The sequence below is a fragment of the Bradysia coprophila genome, chromosome IV, assembly GCF_014529535.1.
Source record: "Bradysia coprophila strain Holo2 chromosome IV, BU_Bcop_v1, whole genome shotgun sequence".
In the NCBI taxonomy this organism is placed as follows: Eukaryota; Metazoa; Arthropoda; class Insecta; order Diptera; family Sciaridae; genus Bradysia; species Bradysia coprophila.
This window is the reverse complement of record NC_050738.1, coordinates 5,446,078-5,473,401: the sequence shown is the minus strand read 5'-3', so window position 1 is coordinate 5,473,401 and position 27,324 is coordinate 5,446,078. Positions and strand designations below refer to the sequence as shown.

At 37.3% G+C, this 27,324-nt stretch overlaps 2 protein-coding genes across 3 annotated transcripts; one reads left to right on the top strand and one right to left on the bottom strand.

The window, feature by feature from the left end:
• On the bottom strand, nucleotides 1-9,506 carry LOC119066726 (PIH1 domain-containing protein 1). The gene is made up of 4 exons (XM_037169346.1): nucleotides 9,332-9,506; nucleotides 9,158-9,254; nucleotides 174-922; nucleotides 1-110 (listed from the first exon to the last, which is right to left on the bottom strand). The coding sequence occupies exons 1-4, from the start codon at nucleotides 9,398-9,400 to the stop codon at nucleotides 78-80; spliced, it is 948 nt and encodes a 315-aa protein (XP_037025241.1). The 5' UTR covers nucleotides 9,401-9,506; the 3' UTR covers nucleotides 1-77.
• On the top strand, nucleotides 4,522-27,324 carry LOC119066719 (multidrug resistance-associated protein 1). 2 transcript variants are annotated; one of them, XM_037169332.1, is made up of 16 exons: nucleotides 4,522-5,183; nucleotides 9,762-9,909; nucleotides 10,062-10,361; nucleotides 10,420-10,698; nucleotides 10,814-11,016; nucleotides 11,083-11,534; nucleotides 11,602-11,855; nucleotides 11,923-12,060; nucleotides 14,452-14,571; nucleotides 14,656-14,682; nucleotides 14,950-15,034; nucleotides 15,108-15,322; nucleotides 15,431-16,391; nucleotides 21,994-22,214; nucleotides 25,634-25,851; nucleotides 25,918-27,324. In XM_037169332.1, exons 2-16 carry the CDS (start codon nucleotides 9,862-9,864, stop codon nucleotides 26,996-26,998), a joined length of 4,602 nt encoding a protein of 1,533 aa, XP_037025227.1. In that variant the 5' UTR covers nucleotides 4,522-5,183; nucleotides 9,762-9,861; the 3' UTR covers nucleotides 26,999-27,324. The 2 variants fall into 2 exon arrangements, with proteins under 2 accessions (XP_037025227.1, XP_037025226.1); XM_037169331.1 differs by lacking the exon at nucleotides 21,994-22,214 and adding an exon at nucleotides 18,589-18,809 and having other exon boundaries at nucleotides 4,523-5,183.

The following is a 27,324-nucleotide window of genomic DNA, read 5'->3' as shown; positions in this document are numbered from 1 at the left end:
TGAAATTGCAGGCTCGTTTTATTCATCATTTTTTATCACAATTTTTTTTTTGGATTTCTCTTCCATCAAACACGAAGTTAAGTACAGATCGGCATTGTGACGGTCAAAATCTGGAAAGAAAATTTTTCATTTTTCAATCGAACAATCGAAATAAAATTCAAAGTCAAAATTACCGATGAAGCGTCATCAAATTTGGCCGACGATTTGTTCTGATCGATTTTATAGTCAAAGAATTGATTGATTGAATAAGCACGTTTGGGACAGGACAATACGATACAATCTTCTCCAACGTCTAGAACGATGTCTTTGTCGCTGACAACACCAGGTAATAGAAATTCGGCAACCAAATGATTGCTCAGCAGCAATGCCAGCCGATGCTGTGGTGTAGTGTGATTCGTGGCATTGTTGTAGGTGGTTCCCAATTCCACGATCAGATTACTTTTCGGCTTACCGCTCAGCTCTTCCAATAACTTCTTGTCCGCAGATGTGGGCTTTTTGTACGATTCCAACACGGTTTTGACATCGCGATTCTGCACCCTATGAGATATCAGACTGCCAACAAATTTCCGATTCTTCAACACAACCCATTTCGATTGGTCCACCTTGATGTTGTACTTCGTTTCCATTGCTTCGACGATGATGGTGTAGAAAAATTCACGGAACAATTCGATTCGTTCGATTTTCTCGTAAAAACGCGGATTGATGGCAATGTCACAGACACGGGCCAAATTGTTCGATTTGTCTTTGGTTTGACGAATTTCGGTGATGCTCATTGGAACTTTGTAGGTGTTACTGTCGGTGCTTAGAATTGTCGTTAGCTGTTCGGTGGTAATGTTTTCCGGCGGTGGTATGCCGTCCGACTGGCAGATGTTGATAAAGAGCTTTTCATCGTCGATCAATTTGTAAGTTTTGATGCAGAATCCTGGAAGAGAAGTGAAGGAAATGGTATTAGCCGACTGCCACATTGTCTAAAGTTCAAAATTCAAATTCAAAATTTAACTGAATTTCTGTATCAAAAGTTTAGTCTTTGATTATTCATTTAACAACAGTACCACCGTACCATACTCTTGCTCAGAGAGTTATCTATAACTGTTGTTCTCGCCTCATCTAAAACCATTCATTAAGTATGATTTCCACTCAACAAAAACTACTCCGTGTGAGAGCCGTGAGAGATCGAGCTGTCAAGTAATCAAAGCAAAAATTGAAAAAATTCTTTGTCTCTCACACGGAATACGTTTTTGGTAAGTGGAAATAAAGCTTTAATTAGCATTGATCCCTGTACAGTAACGGAAGAATTTAGTTCAGCCGAGTTCAGTATGCACTATACGATTGTTGTTCTAGGTCAAAATTGAGCGATCTTATCTCATTTTCTTTCTCAAGCGAACAACAATCGTATAGTAAACTGAACAAGAACACAGAAACAACGTTTGATCTGCTCATTCGTTTATTCTTTAAAAAGCGGTTATCTCTTCAGTATAATGTTATTTTGTGTTTGTCGAAACAACTACACAATTTACTGAAGGTCTTGCTTGAAATGTGAGTGTCAAAAATTTGTCTGCCCAAATCTGGTCTGGACGGTATTTTTGTCAACTATCAACAATCAAAAGAAAAATTAATAAAAATAATCGGTGTGACTGGTAAAGCTTCCGTCCAGGATTGTTAGAGATAATCAGTGCCGACCTGGCCACACTGCGAATTCAAGGGATTCCCGAAGGGCCTTTTTGCCTGAGTCAGACGAAGACCCAAATGGGCTTTTTAAAATGTAGATTCGTAATGAGTTATTTGTAAAATCTAACTAACCTGTTACAGACGGTGGAGATATTCGAACTGTTCTCTACAAATTCAATGAAACTTGTTAAGGAAATCAATATAAGATAAGGATGAAGTCAGTGGAATCGCAAAACAGCGGAGAAACGCAGCCTAACGCTGGGTGAAATTAAATAAACTTTGGGTGATATTTTTTATCTTTAATTAATCAAAACGCATTTCAATTCTATTCGTGAACCAGAAAAAAGATTCTCGATTTTTCGCTCTATCAAAGAAAATTTTTTCGCTCGCTCCGCTTGTGATATACGAACTACATGTACAATAACAGTGACACTATTTGTACCGGTGCAAATAGCATCTCCTTTTTCGTATAGCTTCTAAATTATGTACAGACGCAGTCATAGTATGGGCCTCATTCGAAACAGTCGCCCATGGGCCTATTGGATTTTTTCCCGAGGCTTTTTTTCAGCCAGTTCAGCACTGGAGATAATTAATATTTTAAAGTCACTAAAGCGTCACAATCAAAGAATTTATATAAATTCTTTGGTCACAATTCTTTATCATATAAGAAAGAGGTCATAATTGATTATACTCGAATAGGTTTCGTGGCGTTCCCGTACAGTAAAATACAATAAAAAACAAACACAAATTGATGCACAGCCTTTTTTATTTGGCTATTTTTGGTTTTTGGTTTTCTATTACTACAAAAATTGAGTGAAAAGACCACTTTCTTTCGATAATTCATTACAACAACGCACTTCAAGCAAAAGGGCTTCGAGTGACAGCTCGAGTACTATTTTGTATGAAATTGTTTCCTTTTTTACAGTCTGTTTGACTGTTTTGTCGTTCACTTATTTTTCATTCAAATAGTTTGCGTTTTAGGACGAGAGCTCACGTGCAAGAAAGTCATTCATAAGGCCACACTTTAAAACCTACGCGCCTATTGTTCTAAGGCTCGGAACAGGTCAATCAGATACTGATTATGTAACTTGAGTCTGAAGTTAATAGTACATTATGCACCCTCTCTGTCCAAGCCGAAGGCATTTTGAAACAGGTCAGGTCAAATAAAAATCAGGTCAGATCGAATTCAGGTCAAATCATGTTTTCTATTTTCAGGTACAAGTCTGGTAAAAACTGACCGAGTCCGAGCCTTAATTGTTACACTCAGAGGAAAAAATTTCCGTCTTGACGTTGGTGAAGATGTCAGACTGCCTACGTTTTGAAGAACCAAATTGCAGTGGAAATCTCATGATGAAAATTATAAAAATTAAATTTTCATTGAAACTTATGCCTCCGAGTGATAAATGGTTTTTTAAGCACTAGATTGTCACTCGAGCCTGCAGCTGAATGTGACTATTCACATCGTTTGCCTAAAAAATATTTATAACCGAGTTGCACACAACATTTTTCTCCGAAAAGGCAACGAACATTTTACATTCCGTCACGCAGTTGAGAAAATCTGATTTTCAATTTGCCAACCGGTCTTTCACTACAAGTTTAGTTTTGTAATTTTAAGCTGCGAGCGCACTTACACCGTTTAGCTCTCCGTTTACGTTTTAACAATGGAAAGTGGGAGGAGCTTCCATTGTTCACTCGTAAACGGAGTGCTAAACGGCGTAAGTGCGCTCGCAGCCTTAGTCTTCATATGGCATCAATACACTATTCATATTGAACTTTGTCACAATTTATTCAAGCGAATGAGACTTACACTAGGCCTACCCACACCTCCCAGTAGTAAACAAAATTGCCACAACACGCAATTCGAGTTGGGTAGTGTAGAATATCGGATGTGTTTCACACCTCTTCGTTATGAGGGACAGACATGCGTGTGTGCTCTCAGTCTACTGATTTACACGGTCAATGAATTGAATACTCTCTCACACCTAACCGGCTTTTTCGATTTATAGTTCCCTCATAAAATAATTCGCTTTCACTTTTCACGTGGAAAATGGTCAACTTGTCGTACAATTAACATTTTTCATTCAATCTGCGAATATAGTTTGTAATTATCGTCCAGTATGTTAATCGGGAACCCTGACAGCACAAATCTGGAGCAGATTTATTTGTAGAACACTTTATATTCGTTACGACCACAACAAGGTGTCGAGTATTTAATAAAAGACACTCGACAAAGACCTCTTTTCTTCTGCCATTGAAGTTCAATACGTGATTGGTTTTCATTGCTTAACATTGCAAAACGGTAATCATTGTTTGTTATTGAACGGCCCTTTTGATTAGATTATCATGAGTGGACAGAACAACAGAACGAATAATTTTGTCTTATCAACATCAGAAATTACAGAAACCACGGCATAGTGAAGTAAACCTATGTCATGCAGAAACAGAAAACCGGCCTGACTTTTGATCCAAATTCAAAAATTCTAAAGCAAATTAGTTCTGTGTAAGACAACCATAAGAAAATACTTAGAGCAACATATGTTCCGCAGAGCCGCAACATAACATACGTATTAAATAAGAGCAAGTTCAAGCATCCAGTCACACATAATGTAAGTTTATTTATATACGTTCCATACGCATGAAAATACCTGTCGGCGACAGCATACACAAAAATTTGTTGACGAAAAAAACACAACACAAAACACTCAATGGAACTCCCAATGTCACTCTCATAATTATGCGCTCAAGCTCTTTTATCCATTCGCTCTCGAAGTATCTCAATTTTGATTCAAGTTACAGAAACAACATTAAAACAATTTGTACTTAAATAACAATTTTCATTCCGTTCACATTCAAATCATTTTCAGTTCGGTTTTAACATTGACGGTGTTCGTGTGTAGAGTCGCGGTGAAAGAGTGTATAATAGCGATTGGAGGTTTTTTTTAAACAACGTTATCGTTTCTCATTGTGACCGCAGATATTTATTTTAGAATCTGTTTGATGTTAGTTTGCCGTAGCGTGCGGTATCACTTAAAATTGTGCACACTTATCTGTGCCGTTCTTTTCGAGAATCTCTTTGATCGACTCAACTTACAGACAATTTAAAACGTTACACTGAAGTAAGTTATTCGTTCCGAAACAAACAAAATAATTTCCAGAAAAATCGATTTGATTTAGTTCATTGAAGAAAAAAAAAAGTATTTAAGTCAATGGTGTACTGTACATGCTACACTACACACGGTGCACGGTTTATAATCTTCATTAAATATACATTGAGTGAAAGCAAAAGTGTGTTTCCCATCTCTCAGCGCGACGATTTTTATTGATGTTTTATGAATATATGTTTGTACGGCAGTTGTGATAAAAGACAGTGACTTTGCAATATTTTAATACCAAATATTTGATTGTCTTTTAATAATTTGTAGTCGGCTTCAGTTGTTGCGTGGACTTTACCGAATACGTACATAATACAAGACGATCGGAAGAAATCACGTTTCAAACTTTAGAATTGTGTGCAGGTGAGACGATCATAAGTTATGTTAGAATCTAGTTATGCTAAGATGGTGGCGTCGATGAATATTGTGTTACATTCGATGATTATGCGGAAGTTTATGTTGAAAAAATATATTTTAAGTTAAACAACAAAAAACTCGCGACGCGGCGTATTTACTCAGCAAAAATATTCAGAAATTTTCAATATTACCGATTCTGAATCATGTGTGTGGTGTGTATTTACTCGTCACAACGGTTGGAATGATGAACAGTTTGAGCAAACATTCTATCGCTGATAAGGCAAAACGGATTGTTTTCCACAGAAAATAGACCATTCGTTTGAATTCATTTCAATTAAATTGATTAAAATGCATGCCAATCGGTAACAACGTTTTTAATTGAGCTCCACAAACGTCCACACCAACACCAGCCGACTCACATTTACCATCAAAAAACATTTTATTTTTAAACATTGAATTTTTGTTCGACTCTTTGAACCGATTTCGTAATATTGTCTCTCGTGTGTATGTGAATGAAAATTGAAAGATTTTTTTTCCATCAATTACATAATTCTCGTTTCGGTTAGATTTTACTATGATATTTACTCAGATGAGATTAATGAGCCGCACACATAAAAAGTGATGAATTCAACATAAATCAATCGCAATACAAGCGTACAAGTTTACCACAAGTGTGTACAATAAAGTCAAGGTTTCCAACATTGTTTAACTCACATTGTGAAATTATCAAAAATCTACTCCCATTAAAATGCCGGTTCGTATATGTAACGCACGATCATTGATCAGTGGTTTATGTTTCGGTTCATCACAAAAATTTTATGATTCGACTGATCAGCCAATTTTAAATGTCCGTGAACAAGGTTAAGGATACTTAAAATTTTACCATTTTGCTATTATTGTGAAAGAGCAAGCTAACTCTGCGCTGTTCCAAGCAAATTTTATTTCACGAAACTGTAAGATGTGTTGTTGGTGCGATAAAATTTGTGCCATTTCATGCAATGTGAGTCACACTCACAACTGAGAGTTCGAAATAAAAATTGGAAATCTTTTTGCAATGTGAACACACAAATTGGATAAATAAACATGAGCACGTTGTTTGGCAGTGTTATTGCGTTATTAGTCAAACGTGAATTTGGTCAATTTTATTCTCATCACAATGGACGTACTAAGGCGTCGATGACACAGCGTTAACGAGACAATTAAAAAACGTTTTACCACAATTTACGAGTAGAATCAGAAGGAACGTGGTATCAGAAAGTCAACAACTTTATATTGTTGAGCAAATAGAAATCTTATCCAGGTGTAATTTCACTAACAAAGGGAATTTCACAATCATACCCGGATGTGCAAAAGCAAATTTTATTGGAAGAGTTGGTCTGGCTTTCAGCCCAACCATTCCAATTCCATTTTAAAATGGAGTAAATAAACCACTCAGCAAAAAAATATTATTTGAAGCGTACACATCTGGTATTGATAATACATCACATTCAAAATTGATAAGCTCGTCACAATAAGATAATGCGAAACGATGACGCAGAATAGCTCAAATTTAATATATAAAAAAAATCGCTGAGAGAACCGTTTCGACAACGGGATGTGAATTAAAATAAAATAAACAAAACGAAATGAACTTCGCAATATGACGAAATGACGATATGAACATAGAAAATCAATATATGAAATTCGAGAAGTTTGGTTATCGCTAAAAATTGATTTTATGGGTTATTGTGGTGGGTCTCGACTGTGATTGTGAAAAGCTAATAATTGTAATTAAAAAAAAACTGAGGTAAACGAAGGACAACTGCTCGTTGTAAAGTTGCGCGTTAATATGAACTAGATACTATCCGATAAGCAGTGTACTAAAAACAACGAACTTATCCTCAAATCAAATAAGTTTATGAACATTCATTACCAAACAAACAAACTGGAAACTCGTGAATTTAACAAATTCGTAACTTAACATTTGTCACCTTAATGCTAAGAGTGGTCCATACGATTGGTAACGTTTAAGGTGACAACTGTCAAGCTACGAATTCGTAAATTCACGAGAATCGACCGTTCTTATGGGATTATATACATGCAACTCTCCAGTTAGGAACAGCATAAGAATCTACGCCCTGGGCCTCGATTCTCATGCGTTCGTAACTCCAAATATTCGTAACGTGACAGCTGCGTGTATAAAATCTCTATAGGAACTGTCAAGTTACGAATGAATGAGAATTGAGGCCCTGAGGACTTTTCGATAAATTCTAAAGATTAGGAGGGATTCGACTGAAAAACAGAAGACCGAAATCGAACGCATTTTCTATCGGAATTTTATATATGTGCCCAGTAAGGTATTCGACCCCAGAACCCAAAACTACTTTCAAAAAAATTCTTCGAAGCTTGTGTGGCCGAAAAAAGACTGAAAGCTCACACTTTTCTTACAGAAATTTCTCGAGGTACACGAAACGTACATGGTCGTGTGGGGTGTCATTAGAAAGGTAATTGCATATACGTGTACCTCGAAAAATTTCTGTAAGAAAAGTGTAAGTTTTCAGTCTTTTTTCGGTTGAAAACTTCAACTGCACATATTTCAGTGTCGATGAATTTTAAACCCAATAAGTCCTTATTTGGCTCAATAGTACATGTGATTACCTTTCTAATGACACCCCACACAACCCTGTACTGCTCGTGTACCCGGAGAAATTTTTGTAAGAAAAGTGCAAGTTTTCGGTTTTTGATCACCCCACGCTAGCCAAAAAAGCTTCGAAGATTTTTTTTCAAAGTGGTTTTGGCTTCTGGGGTCGAATACCTTACTGGGCACGTATAAAAAAATTCCAATAGAAAATGCGTTCGATTTCGGTCTTCTGTTTTTCAGAAGAATCCCTCTAGATCTGTCCACAGTTTCAGGGCCGTTCCTCGTTAACCAATGTGATCCGGCCACAAATTTTTGATGTAGTCAGTCCACATTCATGGCATGTCGCATTTTTTTACATTTTCCGTCTTTAAATGTGGTTCCCTACAATATTGCACTACGCCTTGTAGAACGTTCAAGAACGTAAATGGTGACAAAATAAGTCAACAAGATGACGCTACATTTTTCACATTGACACACCCGCACAGTAATTTTCATCTAACATCCATTAGCAAAACTCTTACCCGTCATCCAATTCATTTTAAATTTCAAGTGTCCATCATTATCGCCAGTGTTTACGTGTTTTGTTTCGATTGATTTCGAATTAAAATATCGAATAACAATACCCGGATATATAATCAGCAGAGTGCGAAATTATCAATGGCACGTTATCAGCTCACTTAAAATTTAGGACCTGATCAGCTTAAAATCAAATAATGGGGGCATATAGCACACCACACACATCGCATTTATCTGTTAATTGAGTGTGTGGCCGATATTTTATGGTCACATTATCGTCGCGTCGACGACATATAGACAGAATTAATATCTTTCGGATATAAAATCCAAATCCCTTAAGTCAGTAAAAAGGTAGGAAAAATAATGGAAGTAATTCGCATGGGTGTAGCAGTTGATTGTGGTGGCATGGTATGTAGAACTGCTATTAGTGGAGAAGACTATTTGGGATGATGTACGTTAAGATAGATTGATATTCCTAAAGATACAAGTCTCCTAATTCATTGGTCACTGGTTAAATATACTCCACTGAACCGCATTCAACGATATAATTACCTTCCTCTCTGTGAGTTCATTGACCGAACTGATATCAGTAAGAACATTCAAATTAGAATGTCAGCCGAAAAAACGTTTCATTTCAACACGGCTCTGTCTGAAGTAACCAACGACAATTCATATTTGTTTAATCGTTTAACGGGGCTTGACAATTCGAATCGATTTTCTACACACAAAATTTTAAACCAGACAAACCAGTCAGTTCATTCATAATACAGACAATAGAAATCAATCGATTTCAGTATGTTCAGACGAACGTAACCTCATTTATCGTCGAAAATTATTCAATTACCTGGATCGGGTTGAATGATTTTGTACGGCAAATGGGATAGATCCGGTTCTTTTGATGGATTCTGCAAAATGCTGTTGAATTCCTCCTCGAACTCGTTCTGGCACAATAACAAAGGGAATTGATAAGTTGAAATTACGATGCACATTGAACGGGTTTGGGTTTGTGATAACTCACCTTAACGAAACGTAATTTACTGTCAAGCACCGACGAATCTGTGTCAATAAAATTTCTTGTGGAACTCATTTTATCGAAATTTAAAGGTTTTTTTTCAGCAGAAAATAAGTTAATTTCTGTCGCAGCAAAAACGAACACAGAAGAAGTGAAGTGAATGTCTAAATGGCGCTGTTAATATGTGACTGATGATGGAACTATATATGAATTTCAAAGCGGTAGTAGAATTGCCAGAGATTTGATAAAACGTTTCTTTGAAAAGATTGGGATTATGATTTTGTCTGACTGATTCATTTAGTAATCACAGAATACCGACAAATCTTCGTAAACTTTTGATTTGATCAACAGGTTTTAGATGATTGGGTCATAGCAAAAAAACAACAACAACTGAAGTGTGAACAGAGAAGTGAACGATGTGCTTGTACATTTTCAGATTTCCAGTACGTCAACGCATCAACACACAACTGACATTTGTCATCCAACGTAATTTGTTCACGTATACTTATGTCAACGTTGTGAAAACATAACCTAAAATGGCGGAGCATCATCCAATGGATGATTTTTGCGGGAGCGAATTTTGGGTAAATATCCAGGGATAATTTAGATTTGGAATGGTATTTCTTGCAAACAAATAATCGTCATAGATGTGCTCATCTAATGACCGTTTTGACGCAACTGATCCATTCAATATGACGCACAAAACGTTGAGTGAAAAATTGTTCTCATTTTGCAGAACGTAAACACGACTTGGCGCACGGACAATCCTGACTTTACAGTATGCTTTCAACGAACTGTATTGGTCTGGACACCATGTGCCGTCCTATGGGTGTTTTCGCTGCTGGACATATTTTACATAAGAAAAGCGATGAATCGCAATGTACCGTGGAATGCGCTCAATGTCAGCAAATTGATCGGAACTGGGGCCTTGATCTTGTTAACCATAGTCGATTTGTGTATGGCTGCGAGCCGTAACAGTGAAGGAATCATTTTTCCCGTAGATATTTACACGCCGATCATTAAGATCGTGTCATTTGTAAGTTTAAACTGTCGTATGCCATACCGTTCATTAATTCATTTTGTTTTCGGTTCAGCTCTATGCTGGCGTACTGCTCGTCTGCAACAAAAAGAATGGTCTACGGACTTCGGGGCTGCTGTTTTTGTTTTGGTTTTCACTTTTCATCTGCAGCATACCACAATGTCGTAGTGAGGTTCGACTACGTGCTGCAAGAGAAGCCGAAGGAGAAAAGAATTCCTGGGCAGAGTACAATTACATTAGTTTTATGATATTCTTTACGCTGACGACTCTGGTCTGGTTACTCAACTGGTTCGCCGACAGTGAGCCTCTGCAGACCAAATATCCAAGGACCCAGGCAAGTAACGAATGCATTTTGAGTGAGATTTATGTCGCAATGATGGAACGACACTCCAAATATGACGTAACCCACATTAGACTCAGGATTTTCATTTGTTTCCTTTCTGTAACAGAATCCCTGTCCAGAGACTCAGTCGAGTTTCATTTCGAAAATGTTCTTCGCATGGTTCGACAAAATGGCTTGGAAAGGCTATCGGAATCCGTTGGAACACAAAGATCTGTGGGATATGAATCCGGAAGATACATCAAAGGAAGTTATGCCGCTGTTCGCCAAATATTGGAATCAATCCGTTCAGAAAGCAGCTGGTGTCAAGAGGTAAAAACTCCAATCATCCGCCGATCCTCCAATGAAATTCTAACTTTCTAATCCGTATTCGTTTAGCAATGAAACACTTAGTGGTGGCAAAGCGGAATACACGAAAGCTTCGTCCACGGTGAATATAACGCGAACGAAAGGCGAGAAGAAGGCATCGATTTTACCAGCAATTTGCAAGGCATTTGGTCCGACATTCTTGTTCGGTTCAGTTCTGAAACTGGTTCAAGACGTTTTAACGTTCGTATCGCCACAAATTCTCCGTTTAATCATTCAATTCGTGGATCCTCGCCCGGGCGAAGAACAACAAGAGTTCTGGAAGGGCCTGCTCTATGCGTTCCTATTGTTTATTGTTGCAAGTGTCCAGACACTTATATTGGCTCAATACTTCCAGCGGATGTTTGTTGTTGGTCTGCGCATTCGTACAGCGTTGATAAGTGCGGTGTACCGGAAAGCTTTGATTATGTCGAACAGTTCACGCAAAGAATCGACTGTCGGAGAGATCGTTAATCTAATGGCAGGTACGTTACTGCGTCTGGTTCTAACGATATAGAAGTTTTTAACGAATTTTTTTTTTCCTTCCTCTAGTGGATGCGCAACGCTTTATGGACTTGACGACCTACATTAACATGCTTTGGTCGGCACCTTTACAAATTGGCTTGGCTCTGTATTTCCTGTGGGCCATTCTGGGTGCATCGGTTCTAGCAGGTTTGGCTGTGATGATTATATTAATTCCTGTGAATGGCTTCATTGCCAACAAGATAAAGACTTTGCAAATTCGTCAAATGAAAAACAAGGACGAACGTGTCAAATTGATGAACGAGGTGCTGAGTGGTATCAAGGTAACTCGAAACTTTCTTAATTTTCTGTTACCTTATCGGAGCCATAAAACCTCTTGTTTTCTGTCAGGTGCTGAAACTATACGCTTGGGAGCCAAGTTTCGAAAATCAAGTGCTGAAAATTCGTGACAAAGAAATTAAAGTGCTGCGCGAGGCTGCCTATTTGAATGCGGGAACTTCTTTCATTTGGTCTTGTGCACCGTTCTTGGTAAGTTTTCGTGTTTGATCCGCAACAACCCGTTGCAAAAACAATTGCAATTCATTATAACCGCCCCGCATCAAAAGGTATCTCTAGTCACATTCGCCGTGTACGTTAACACGGGAGACGATCATGTTTTGACGCCCGAACGAGCATTCGTTTGTTTAACTTTATTTGATATACTGAAAACGCCGTTGACATTCCTACCCATGATTATTGTCTATGCAATGCAGGTAAATCGAAATCAATGGACGATTGATTGAGTTCAGCTCGTGAAATATAAAAGAACTTCGTAGAGTGTAGCCCGTCTCTTGCAATGCAATCTCTTCACTTCAATATCTACTGCACTGAGAGACTAAAACTTTAAAACTTCATGTCGGCATTCAGGCTATAGTTGATGTTGACCAGGTCTAGGTTCTGGGTCACAGCTAATGTTAACGTTGATTACAATCCTTCATTACATTTAAAAGGTAGCACAGTCTCAGTCTACACTTCTCCAAAAATTGCAAAGGAAATTGCAATTTCTTCTTTTAACAAAACATTTCCGGGGAGTTGCGGGAATCGACCAAGAAAACCACCTTTTCGACCATTGTTTTCGTGATTTATTGTAATTCCTCCACAATTTGAAGTGTACTGGTGAATCTCCAATGGAATAGAACGTGAAGTGAAATGTATTTTCTTTGTATGTGGTGTCCCTATTTCATCGAAAAGAATCGAAAAATATCAACGCACGTCAAGCATGAATGGTACTCTAAATAGGGTACTGAAGCTTGACAGTTTGTCACACACTGTAAAAAACAATTTCTTGTAAAATAGAGTACTTTCTGCAGCTGACCACTATCACCACTTTTGCTTGAAGTGCGTTGATAGTATGCAAAGAAAGACTATTCTTGTACCAGAGCTGTATTTAAATGTCTTATGAAGACTTTCACTAACTTAATTAAAACAAGCTGATAAGCACGTCCCTGTTTGTACTAAATGCATCAAGCGAGAACGAATTTTCAGACATTTTCGTAACGCTTCCCGTTGCACAATACAATTTTCATCATATTTTTGATTTAGTTTCACAAAAAACTGAACACTTTTAGATTTAGATGGAATTTTAAGACATTTAACGCTTTTTTGCAAATATTTTCCTTGACTGATCTCAAATTTTATCCTATTTTCTAGAGCTCGTCGAGACCTATCCAAAGAATCCTCATTTATTGAAATTAGACCACTTTTAGATGAGGAAATTTTCATTCAAATTTTTAATTTTTTGTAGCGTTTTACGTAGCTCTGCAGCGCAATTGGAATGTTCAAATTTCATCCTATTTCCTTCCTAACTTCCTACACCTAACTTCATTTTCTCATATCTCCGGAACGAGTGGCCCAAATGGCACCAAATTTTATCATATTTCCTAGAACTCCATTAAACGTACGAAATAGCACTAAATTTGACATAGGTGATGCTATCGCGAATTTCCTCCATACTATCCATTTTCCCCTCGAATTGTCTGGAAAATTTCCTCAAATTTCATCTAAATGTAGCACTTTCAGATGAACATTGATTTCAACACATGGAGGTTCTTTGGAAAGATCTCGACGAGCTCTTGGAAATAGGATGATATCAGGGAAGGAAAATATTTGCAAAAAAGCGCCTAAAATGGCAAAGTTGTCGAAAATAACCTGAAATTTCATTCAAAAGCGTTCTCTGTGAATGAGGGCTCGATATAGAAAGACCTCGTCAGAAAATGTGGAAATGGATAGAGCTTGAAGCGAAGATAAATCATATAAATTACACACTTGTCACGAAGAAGTCGAGGCTTGCCGAGACTGATAAGGATAAGTGCGTACTCTATTTTATTACATAAGCGAAAACGAGACAACAACATAGGCCTGAAGTGTAATTTTTGAATTATTCTTCTAGTTAAGTAATTTTGACATCCGAACACCGCGCGTATGTGATAATAGTAGATTATTCACCTCTGTCCACATGTTTATTTAGACACTTGTGGAGTTGTTGCATGAGTCGAAGGTGAATGTTATAACCTCAAGTGTCTAAATAAACATTTGGACAGAGGTGAATACGCTATTTTATCTACCGACGGCTAAATAATTGCACCTTTTCACTGCTAGATAAAAAATATTACGAATTTTTTCACGAAATTACAGCACTACTCGGTCTAGCGTGATGCATTTAGTGCAAACAGGGACGTTCTTAGTTTATTTTAATTAAGTCAGTGAAAGTCTACAATAGACATTCAAATATAGCTCTGGTATATAAGAATAGTATTTCAATTAGTACACAACAAAAATATTAAAATAATGGTCAAAGAGGTGGTTTTCATGGTCCATTCCCGCAGCTTCATTAGTAGCTAACATTTTACTTATCCGCGTTGTATTTATTCCGATTTCCAGGTGGCATTGGTCACGTTTGCCGTTTTTGTTTTAGTCGATGAAAAGAATGTCTTGGATGCGGAAATTGCCTTCGTCTCACTATCGCTTTTCAACATTCTCCGGTTTCCTTTGAGTATGTTGGTATGTACATCGCACCATTGCACACGTTACTAATTTTCCAGTTTGTTTATTAATCCACAAATATTTTTCTTGTGTAACATTCAGCCTATGCTAATTACGAACATGGTTCAGGTGAGAAGTTCTTTTAGTTTGTTGAGCGAGTAAAATTGCGATGAAAATTTGTCAAGAGTCAATAATTGATAGATTGTGCGTACGGTCAATAGCATTTGTTTTTGTACTACTCGTTTCTTAAATAATATAGCAGTACGTCACTTCCGTCACTTGGATGCCATACATTCAAAAGTCTATCAATTATCGAACTACTGACAACAGCGCAATTTTGCACTATGACTTGTTATGAGTGACAGATGTCTAATCAATTCTATTGCTTTGATACAGACAAGCGTATCAGTTAAACGCTTAAACAAATTTATGAACTGCGAGGAGCTCGACCCAGAAAATGTTCAACACGATCCGAAAGAATGTACGTAAATTTTCACATTTTCCCTTAGCGTTCCGTTACATTTGGGGCTAACAATTCTGTCGAAATTTCACAGCGTCATCTCTGGTCGTGGAAAATGGTACCTTCTCGTGGGGTGAAGAGGAAACCGTTTTGAAGAACATCAATTTCAAAGTTGACAAAGGCAATTTGGCAGCTGTTGTCGGAACGGTTGGTTCCGGAAAAAGTTCATTGCTGTCAGCACTGCTCGGTGAAATGGAAAAGATATCTGGTCGTGTCAACACTGTTGGAAAGATAGCCTATGTATCACAAGTAAGCGTCGAAGAGTTTGTTCTTACACAACCCCGCGGCTCCATTTGTGGAGCAAACTTTCATGCTCATCTATCCGTCGAGTTCTAATCCGGATTTCCGTCTTTGCAGCAAGCCTGGATCCAAAATTGCACACTCCAAGATAACATTCTGTTCGGAAAACCGTTAGACCAGAAACGATACCAACAAGTCGTCGCAGCCTGCGCATTGAAGCCTGATATTGATATGTTGCCAGGCGGTGATCAGACTGAAATCGGTGAGAAAGGAATTAATTTGTCGGGTGGTCAAAAGCAACGTGTTAGCTTAGCCAGAGCTGTTTACAATGACGCCGACATTTATCTCATGGATGATCCACTGAGTGCCGTTGATTCACATGTGGGTAAACATATATTCGAAGAAGTGATTGGACCCGGTGGACTGCTGGACAAGAAAACTCGAGTGCTCGTCACACACGGTATTGTTTACCTACCGAAGGTGGACAACATTTTCGTGTTGAAAAGTGGTGAAGTATCCGAATCGGGTAATTACGAAGCTCTGATGAACAAGAAGGGAGCATTTGCCGAATTCCTTCTGCAACATTTACAAGAGATAACCCCGGATCACGAAGAAATGGAAACGCTGAAAGAGCAACTTGAGAATACTCTTGGCGCTGACGACGAACTGATGAAACAATTGGAACATCAAATCAGTCGTCGAAGTGAAAGTGTATCCGAGACTGATTCAATGAATGGATCACTATCGCGACAGGTGTCCCAGTCATCTGAAACCAGTCTCCGTAAACGATCTGTGTCCAAGGAAAAAGATGAACCGAAACCAAAACCGAAGGATACGCTAATCGAAAAAGAACATTCGGAGGTGGGCTCGGTTAAGTGGGCCGTGTACAAGCACTATTTGAAGAGTATCGGAGTCACGTTGACAATTCTGACAATTTTGCTGAATTTGGTCTTCCAAGGATTTTCAATCGGTTCCAATGTTTGGCTGTCGCGATGGAGTAATGATAAAAATGTTGCCAACGATACGTCTTTGCGTGATATGTATCTGGGAGTGTACGGAGCGTTCGGATTCGGTCAAGGTATGTGTTCCTTTCTGTGTTTTCATCATTTTGTTTGTCTATCTTCAAACTGACACATTTACACTTCATACATAGTAGAACACTCACATTCGATTTCTGCATTTTTGATACACTCACAATCGTATACACAAATATCTGATCTTACTTTCAATTTGATGAACTTCTCCTTCAGTTCTTTTCTTTAATTTATTTTAATTTTTCCTGAAATCTATCGCTTGCCCAATTTTTATTTTCTAATTTTGCTTGTATTATACTACTGCATGTTAATAGACTTCTTGGTTAAATATTAAGGTTTCGTTCAATGTTTATTCAAAGCGAAAATGTTTGAGGTATGTGACTATATCAAGGGCAACATCACCCGTCCAATATTTAAAAACTTATTGTTCTCTGAAAGCTAGAATTATTTGCGACTTTTTGAGTTAACCATTGGACGGCTTGGTTCGGAAGATATAGTCGAAAAATTGAAAAAAAAAATTGAGGAAACCTTATGGCTGTAACTTGAGTAAAAATTTTTTTTTTCTTTACCAAAACAACCCCGATATTAGTAGACTATTACTCAATGACCTTTTTTCGTAAGCAATCATACGCGAAAAATCACGAAGTGGGTCAATGTGCCAGTGCCATGACGAGCAATTTAAAGAAAACTCAATGTGGAACCACTACAGTCAGAGGCAGTGAATTTTCTTCAGCTGTTTTTCAGCTGATCCACACATACAATCAAAACTGTTTATACGATTTAATCTGCTACACGCGTAGTAGTGGTAAAACCTTAGACTGATTATACCTAGAAAGGAAATTACGAATAGAATTACGTAAAATTTGTGGCCCCGACATGAAAAACACAATATTTGATGATGTGAGTTATTCCCTAAATTAGCGGCAAAAATTTAAATATGCCCACTAGAATGATGAAAATAAACAGTTTTGATTGTATGGATCGTCTGAAAAACAGCTGAAGTAAATTCAGAAATTTCACTACCTCTAACTGTAAATGTCCTTAAAGAAATCTCTACTGATTCGGACTCGGTAAATGAAATTGGAAAACCCTTTTTATTTCGCTAAAATCTGCAGCGTTGTAATCGTTACCAGCGGTATTTTCAACCATATTTTTCGAACTTACAGTCGGATTGACTTCATATGACCCTCAAAAAATTTCAAATAATTCTAGATTTTTAGCAAAGAAATGGGTATGAAATTCTGTTGAGCAGTTGCGCTCGTTAAGTGTCCATTCCACTCAACAGAAAGTACTCCGTGAGAGAGCAAACTGTCAAATAAACAAAGAAAAAATTGAAAAATTTCAATTTTGTCTCTCACACGGAGTACTTTTTTGGTAAGAGGAAACTAAGCATTAGTAATGTTGCCCTCGATATGCTACACATAGAAACCGTACCGATTATTTTGTTGAATGTTTTAATCGTAGTATGATGCCCTTTTTGTGGGTAGTTTTTCCAAAATCTCATCGATTTACCTTGGTCATAGACTCGGTCAAATTTTTTCTCTGTTCGAAATGACTAACATAACAATAACAGCTTGACACGACATCAGTCAATGTGGTTCTTTAATCGTGTACTTATTTTGAAGAATAATTATGCGAAAAATTACCAAATCTTGGGTTTAAAGTGTTTGTTAGTGGTTAACCAACCCACTTCAAGCAAAAGTGATCATAGTCGACAGCTGGCCAAATAGAGTACTAGTTTGCATGAAATGGTTTTTTACAGTGTTTTACAGCTGTGTGATACACTGTCAAGTTTCAGTACCCTATTCAGATTGCCACCACTCATGCTTGAAGTGTGTTTGGTTAACACACAATCTATTACTTCATTCCATCTAACAAACGTTTTGTCTCGCATTTGCTATAAATAATAGAATTTTTTGTATATTTACATTAGCCAAGGCTTATGACGAAATTAGATATCTTATGAAGAAAAAAAATTTCCTTATATCATTCGGTACATTGATATTGTTGCTTTATATTGATGCTGGAGTCGTCTCATCAACTTTCTTCTTTATTCTCAGTTTCAACTTAAATTTTTAATTGCAATCCCTGAGGCCTTTAACTTTTAAACGTAAAAAAATGCAACATTTTCGTTTTGAATAACAATTGACTAATTTATTCACATCGTTTCACTCATCATTTTCGATCATCAAATTTACTTCATCAAATTTAAGACGAAAAAAAAATCATATTTTTGTTTAGCATTCACCAACCTTATCGCTAGTCTTATAATGGCTTTCGGTTGTATATACGCGTCTAAGGAGATGCACTCCATTCTGTTACATTTCGTGTTCCGATGGCCGATGGAGTTGTTCGATACAACACCAACCGGTAGGGTCGTCAACCGTTTCTCGAAAGACGTCGATGTGGTCGACAATGTGTTACCGCATTGTATACGTTCTTGGATATTTATGTTCTTTTCGGTAATTAAATATTTTTTTTGTTGTGGTGTTTTTTACGCATCCGAACAGAAAATCGGGAAATGATCTGAAGCGGCGAAAGATTTTCGGTCTCCAAACATACCTGGTGAACGGAAATCTTTCTTTGCGACTTTTCATTTTGTGATGGTTCTGTTGGTGTGACAATTAGGTTTAATGGAAACAGAACTTGATTTACTATCGCGGTTTTAATTTTTGAACAATTTTGGCTACCTGTGGTAAGGATGACTTTGTAGGGGTCGAAGTAACAGAGTTTCAATGAATTTTCTGATTCCTTTCCTCGGATGTTTTGAGGAAATTTTGATGAATTCTGAGAACATTTGAATTTTACGCTATTTCTCTCTTAACCCATTACAGATGGCAAGCATATGACCAGTATTATTATCGGTGTCTATTACTTCCATCGATGAAAGCATTTTTAATCGATTGATTTCAAATCTTGTACTTCAATTTTTTTAACATGCCCTTTACTGCATAAAGGACCATATTACCCAGTGCTTGTCATTATTTTTGTCGTCGTTATCGATAACAGATGAACAGCCGTATGTGACAGGTTAATTGTTCTTATTGTGTTCGTTGGTAAAAGAAACAAACGTAGACTAGAAACCTGTCAGTTCCTGTTAAGATTGTGGTTTGACGTCTAGAAATTTTGGGCTCTTGGAGAATACTAACGAGTGTAGACTTAAGGTAATTTTCAATCAACCTACGTCGCAGATACACCAAATTAGTATTACGACGAAGCTATTCCGGTGTCAATATTGACGAATGAAATTAAAAATTACAATTTTTATTGAAAGTACCGTCGTGCCCGTCGTGCCTGACAAGTCGTCAACTCGAAAATGAGACATTTTTGTCAGGCATGTGCAAACAACAGTAAATTTTTCTCCTGTAGAAGGCAAATACTATCATTCGATTGGATAAGCTCTCCCACGTAAGGTAATTGACATTGTTTGATTGGCTTGTTTTTTCTCTGTTTCTCTCTACACTTGCCTTATTTCTCTTTATTCATACTCCAAGTATTTTGACACACTACGATAATATACAATGTCATAAGCTTACTAGCTGACTTAGATACACTTTAGGCTGAGATCCACCTAATGCAAAAAAAAAGCCATGTTCCGGTGAGCGGTTTATATGTTCTCGATTTAGGCGACAGGGCTCGTGTCCAATATCAACCAATACTCGCTTAGGTCATCAGATGATTTTTTGAACCGAAAATTTTTTCTTTCATCTATCCGCCTAGGTCAGAACAAAGGTGGATACACTACTACCAATACTGTCGTTACTTACCCATTATTTAGAATATTTAATGTCACATCGTATAGGTTGTTATAATGAGAGAGAAGGAAACATAATTTGGATCAGTTACTTTAACTTGTCGAAAGAAAATATTGGTATGACAAGTATCAAAGTTATAATTAACTGGTCATTGGGACTATTGCTCCGATCATAACGTTCTATTGAAAATCTAAGAACATTATGTTCACTTTATGAATAATTCAATAAAGGAAGCTCCTTTGAATTGTTAATGCATACTGGAGCTGGATTCATGTACTAATTTACTTTTATCGGAAGTAAAAGAAATGAAGAAAATACTAATCTAATCCAGATCCAGATAAAACGGATCTGGTTTTAATTTTAAGGGTCCAACTATTTATTCTGAACAACTGTAATTCCAGTTGAATTTTATGTTAACCTTAGACGAATGGCTTTTGCTTTCTGTTGACTAACAAACACGACACATCTAAGACAATTGTTACATTCATTTAACCAATTTAACCCAGCATGTTAATCGTGAACCGTAGAATTATAATTTTGTAGATTAGAGTTAACGGTAAGTTACTATCGCAACGAATGGAAATATCGCATGACAACAGTGTAACATGACAACAATTTCCACAATTTAAACAAAATTAAAAGCATGCGTTACGTATCATACCCGTTGAATCCACTCTTGTTCTATCAATCAACAGCCATCTCATTAATATCTGCTATGTTATGTCTTGCCAACGGTACAATGCGGGCTTCGGCAGTGCTTCATCGCACCCTTTTGCACGGATTACTCAGAGCTCCGATGGCTTTTTTTATGACAACTCCGACTGGCAGACTATTGTTGCGATTTTCGGGCGACATTGATACACTTGATTATAAATTACCAATGAGTACGAAATTGTCTTTGATTCAATTTTTTCGGGTATGTGATGGTGTTGTTTGGTAGATGTTGTTGTTGTTGTTGATTTTTTTATGTGTTTCGTTGAATTAATTGGCGATAATAATTTGATTTTGATTAAGAGAGTCTGTTTGATTAGATAACACCATTGGATTCGGAGCAGTTATTAATTCGAAGCCATGACTGAGACAATAATTTTCGAATGTGCGGATAGCGCGCTCCATTTCTCATACAGTTTCTGTTCTACTCCGATTCGATCATTGTCTTGAAATATTTCAAAGAATCCCTTCCTTACCATCTCCATGCAAAGTGTTTGGCTAGAGCTAATTAAAATTGCACGTTTCGCTGCACTCATCACGTACTTAACTATTTCCCAATAACTTACTGAACGGGATAGCCTTGAAAAACTAAGAATAAACATAATGAGACACTTTTACCTCTACAGCACTAGCATCATTCGCTTCCGATGTGATACCAGTACTGGGATTTCTAATAGCCGCTGCTCATTTACATAAATGTTTGCTTCATGGTGTCATTCGTGCTCCACTAGCGTTTTACGATCAAACTCCTGTAGGCCGTATACTTTCACGATTTTCGAAAGATACGGACGTCATTGATACAGGGCTACCGCATCAATTTAATTGGCTCATTTATTGTTTTCATGAGGTAACATCGAATGGTGGTGGTTCTGGTTAATATTGTTCATTTCGGGGAAAATACCATGAAACGTAACCGTTTAAAATATGTGTTTGTTGTAGAACGGGGACTAGAAAGTAGGTGCTTGTTGCTCATGTTAATGTTACACTTGTACATACACTTGTCTGTGAGTTTCTTGGAGGCACCGTAAAATACTCAAGCCAGTGACGGATTTGTAAATTGTTATTCCACACGAGACAAGGTCCAATATCTTTGTAAACTTGCTAACATTTTCCTTTGAAACACAACCATGCTAACACCATCAACAACACGCTTGTAATTATATCACGCGTCATTTTCCAGCGTTGTCGTCATATATGAACGATTTGGCACCGCAGTTAGGGTGTCTATTAGCTGCGATTCATTTTCATAAAGTGCTTTTACACGGTGTTGTACGAGCTCCGCTCACATTTTTCGATACTACACCCACCGGCCGAATTCTGTCACGATTCTCGAAAGACGTCGACGTTCTTGATACTGGACTTTCGAGGCAGATTTCAGACACTGTCTTTGGCATATTCGAGGTAAATGTTACTAACAAAATCAAAATCTGTTGTATTTTGGCGAATTTGGTTTCGTAAGCTATCGCAAATCAGTTTTCTGTGCCATGGGCTAGTTCTTGATTGTATCGTGTTCCATTCGAATATTTCACTTACGCTTTTGATTGTTTGTCAATAATTTTGGTTCTATCTGCTCTACACCACTCACTGGTTCGCAAAGTTTCAGTTGTTTTTTAAGAAAGTTCAGGCTCATCCAACGCACCAGCATTTGAGTCCCTGGATTTCAGATGCCATAATCGGACAGCGATTTGTACATTCGACTTACACTAATAAAAACAAGTTCATACAACGAAGATACTTTTCATGTCATTGTCAAGTGCAGATGCTGGTGCGTTGGCTCAACACAAACGAATTCGAAAATTGGATTTTAATATTCGTACAGTTTGTAATCATCCTAACTTAAAACATGTATTCTGGCTGTCTTATATGACTTATTCGGTAAAAGAAGCATCAATATTTTGGTTTCTCTACCGTTAACTTGACTTAAGACGAAGAATTTAATTCTGCGACATTTTAAACTCTTGAATTCTTATTACATTTAAATAAGCAGGACACAGAAGTTGGAAGTTGAAAGTAAGCAGATTCATAGTTCTTGTTTGCTACATTATTATCAAAAACGTCAACCATGACTAACCCGTCTAAACAGTCTCAATGTCCCACATTTTGCTTTCAAATATTTAGTTTTCCAATTATTTCAGCACTTGCGTCCTTTTTTGGTAAACTAATGGTCAGAATTGGTTGCTTGAATGCTGCTGTTGTTTTGCACAAAATGATTCTTGTTGGTATGAAAAAGTGGTTTGTTTGGTACCCACAAAAAACGCAAATTTTACTCTGCTTACTTTAGGCATAAATCGTGCGCCCATGGACTTTTTCGAAACGACGCCGTTAGGGCGTATTCTATCACGTTTTTCCAAAGACGTTGAAGTTGTCGATAATGTGTTGCCAATGCATCTGACGGATTTCATTGTCTGTTCAATTGAGGTAATCGAAACAGATAAACGAAACTTCAAGTTGATTTTTGAATAAGTTTCATTTGAATTGCTTTTGTTAGCGTAATAAAGCCAATTACCTTTTTTACAAGTTTTCTCTTCTTCAATTTTCTCCCTCTTCAACTTCTTTAGCTGATTATCTTTGGGGTTTTGTGTAAGGGCTTGAACTTTGAAAAGCGTAAAATCAGATTCACGTTAATGTCGCAACGATACGACATCAACGAAGAAGTTAAAAATCTAACTTGTCGTTAAAGCTCTTAATAAGTCAGACTTTAGATTTCAGACTTCTTGCTACTGCAACCAGTCTATGATCAGACGAAAGAGTAGACCAGTGTCAAATTGTACTTGTACTCCTTCTTTGGAGATTTTGTATTTAGACGAAAAAAAAAAAAAAAAAAAAAAAAAAAAAAAATTTAGACGATTGGGAAGTTTGTTGTCCGCTCCCAAGTCAAGAACTCTAATCCTCAGTCAAAATTTTACTCTCGTAGTTCCGTTGAAAGGAACAGTTATTGCAAATGTAAGATGCAAAATGTGAAGCACAACGAGTTCTTTACAAAAAAAATACGAATGTTGAAGGCTACATTAGATGCCACAAGCAGTACTTTTCAATTGATACGACCTTCGATGCCCCCTAGCATGTAAAATATCCCTTACAGAAGTCAGCATAAAAATCTTAGGCCACATTTTGGTGTGTCTGCCCTCGTTTTCGACTCGGGTCAACAAAATTTACACACAAAAGTTGACTGTTCTGAATTTCCCTCCCTCTCTTGTTGTGTAAGTAACTATTGTCCAATACGCATAACTGAAACTGACTAACATTGAAAATGTAGGAGATGATAAAGAATGTTAAAAGGAAAAACTGTTGGGAATTTGAGTAGCTTAATAATACATTTCCGTTTCCGTTGGTTTTATAAACATTTTCAGAGTTTGTATACTTATCAATAATGTAACTAACTAACAAACTAATTTTCCTGCATGTCGAGTGAAAAGATTTCCACGAAAAATGATGTAGCAATCACTCCTTTTTGCACGACTTGATTAAGGTTGTTTAAAATGCAAAATGAAATCAGGGATTTTCGAATAATATTTTTCCCAAAAATATCTTCGTCCGTCTCTGTTTGTGTATACAATTGAAGTTTAGTCCTCACTTCATTCGAGAAATACGTTAATTTTTACTTTTCCAGTTATTGCGATGGTGATAGGAGATTTGGTACCGAGTCTTGCTTGCGTTCGCTCGTCTGTTGTCTTACACAAGTACATTTTAATCAACATTTTACGGTTACCGTTAACATTTTTCGAAACTACTCCAGTGGGACGTGTTTTATCACGGTTCTCGAAAGATGTTGACGTTGTCGACAATTCGTTACCTAGACAATTGATTAGTTTTCTCAATTGTCTGTCTAAGGTAGGTTATATGAGACATTTGTGCTTTTTTATTAGTCTTTCCGAGGCTTAGTCTTCCCATTGACAATTTACTACGGGAACGATTTATTGTATTTTCAGTATTATATAGGGACAGTATGTCAGAAAAATGGTCTGACGGGACAGACTGATACCTGTTTCGTTTATAAGTGATCTAGTAATGTAATATTGTTGATGTAAACATGATTAGCGATTACCTTACAAACATGTAACATTAGTGACGCATTGAATTTCGACTCCTGATTAATTTATTGTTTGTTGTGATGATCCTTGTTGCCGAAGCCGATGTTAGTTATATTACATCAGTGCCTTGACTTCTGTGTCGACTTATAAATTAGAATTTAATTTAATTATTTTTGGGACGAATACTGATAACTAAGATTTTTTGTGTCTTGCTGATCCCTAGAGTACATCAATCCTTTAGAATGTTAGTTTCCAAAATATTTTTCGGTGGTTAAAAACACGGGGGCTAGCTAACTTTTCTGAAGCGGAAAACGAATAGCGATGTCTACTGAATCTACTACTTCGTTCGTCGCAAGCATTGCTTAGTGTTTGCTACAAAATCTTTTACTTCATTCGTTTAAACATATGTTTTGCTATAAAATATAACATCAGCCAGAACTGATCGCTCATATTAGTTATATTTATTGATAGCAGATGTCTAGCAGTTTCTAAAAAGTTTGACTGTTTCTATTCTTCAAATTTATGAGTCTTACTGACAAGTCTTCAGGCAGTCTCCTTATTAACTTTCAATTGTAACGTTAGAAAATGGTTCGAATCCAAAATATTTCTTGTATTTTCCCCAAATGATTTTTTTTTTTAGCTTCAGCTGTTTTTGTTTGTTAGCTAGACCAGCTGATAGTAAATCAAGTTCAAAATTCAAAATTAGTTTTTGTTTTTCAGAAATTTAGCTCTTCTTCCACGAATTTTCGCTAATTTTTTTTTTCTCAAATATTTCATAACGCCAATTAGGTGATTGCAACATTGGTCGTAATTAGTATCTCTACGTACATCTTCGTCGCAGTGATTATTCCAATCGGAATATTGTACTACTTCGTCCAACGATTCTATGTGGCAACATCGCGTCAATTGAAACGGTTGGAATCCGTTTCAAGATCACCAATCTATTCGCATTTCGGCGAAAGTATCCAGGGAGCTCAAACAATTCGTGCATATACCGTACAGGATAGGTAAAATTTGAAGCTAACTTGGTTTGATCTAAATTCAGAGTCTGACACTATTGTCTCTTACTTAAGGTTCATTAACGAATCGGAGGACAAAGTTGATTTCAATCAGGTGTGCTACTATCCTAGCATCATCGCCAATCGATGGCTCGCTGTTCGCTTGGAAATGGTCGGTAATCTGATTATATTGTTTGCCGCTTTATTTGCCATTCTCAGCCGAGAAACAATGGATGCTGGTACGGTTGGATTGTCGGTCTCGTATGCCCTTCAAATTACACAAACCCTAAACTGGTTGGTGCGCATGACATCTGAAGTGGAAACGAATATCGTTGCTGTCGAACGCATCAAGGAATATGGTGAAACGAAACAAGAAGCTGCCTGGGATATACCTTCACAGACATTGCCCAAAAATTGGCCGGAGAGCGGTACGGTGGAATTTAAGAACTTCCAAGTCAGATACCGTGAAGGTTTGGAATTGGTGCTGAAAGGAATATCATTCACTGTGGCCGGTGGACAGAAAGTCGGTATCGTCGGTCGTACTGGTGCCGGCAAATCCAGTTTAACCTTAGCGTTATTCCGAATCATCGAATCATCCGGTGGATCGATTCTCATCGACGGACACGACATTTCAAAGCTGGGATTGCATGCTCTGCGTTCGAGATTGACCATTATTCCTCAGGACCCAGTACTGTTTTCGGGCACACTTCGTTTGAATTTAGATCCATTCGAACACAACAGCGACGAGGAGGTGTGGACGGCATTGGAGCATGCACATTTGAAAGTGTTTGTGAAAGGTCTCACTGCCGGTTTGAATCACGAGATCACTGAAGGCGGTGAAAATCTTTCGGTCGGTCAGAGACAACTTGTCTGCTTAGCTCGGGCACTTTTACGAAAAACGAAAGTACTAATTTTAGATGAGGCCACAGCTGCCGTCGATCTGGAAACGGATGACCTAATTCAAAATACCATTCGCACGGAATTCAGCGAATGTACCGTTCTGACCATCGCCCATCGATTGAATACGATTATGGATTCGGATAAGGTTATCGTTTTGGACAGAGGTCAAATAGCCGAATTCGCTGCGCCAAGCGAATTGTTGCAAAACAAAAAATCCGCCTTCTACAGTATGGCCAAAGATGCTGGACTGGTGTAATATTACTTAAAATAATCGTAATAAGAGGGTATATGTTCAAGCGTTTGTGATTTGTTTTATTCGTTTTTTGTATATTCAGTATTTCCTTTCAAGTCCAATTTTTAATTTAAAATAATTTTACACACCGTTTTGTTACTCAGGACCGGATTAGGAAACCATTCGAATTGAAAGGCTCAGCTTAATTAAGAAAATTACTTAAATTCGACTATTACAAGGACTCTGCTACTTAAATCGTTACCAATTTACTAAGTTCTCATTTTGTAGACAGAAAATGTGAGAAAAACAATGAAACTGCCAATTTCGTCACTGCGACAAAATAGTCGGAG

Bases quoted from the DNA above. Each gene is read 5' to 3' on its own strand.
- LOC119066719 (XM_037169332.1), top strand. From the start codon at position 9,862: ATGGCGGAGCATCATCCAATGGATGATTTTTGCGGGAGCGAATTTTGG. The intron at 11,535-11,601 runs GTACGTTACTGC...TCCTTCCTCTAG, and splicing joins GATCGTTAATCTAATGGCAG to TGGATGCGCAACGCTTTATG. The intron at 16,392-21,993 runs GTATGTGTTCCT...GTCATTTTCCAG, and splicing joins AGCGTTCGGATTCGGTCAAG to CGTTGTCGTCATATATGAAC.
- LOC119066726 (XM_037169346.1), bottom strand. From the start codon at position 9,400: ATGAGTTCCACAAGAAATTTTATTGACACAGATTCGTCGGTGCTTGAC. The intron at 9,255-9,331 runs GTGAGTTATCAC...TTATTGTGCCAG, and splicing joins GTAAATTACGTTTCGTTAAG to AACGAGTTCGAGGAGGAATT. The intron at 111-173 runs GTAATTTTGACT...TTTTCTTTCCAG, and splicing joins AATTTGATGACGCTTCATCG to ATTTTGACCGTCACAATGCC.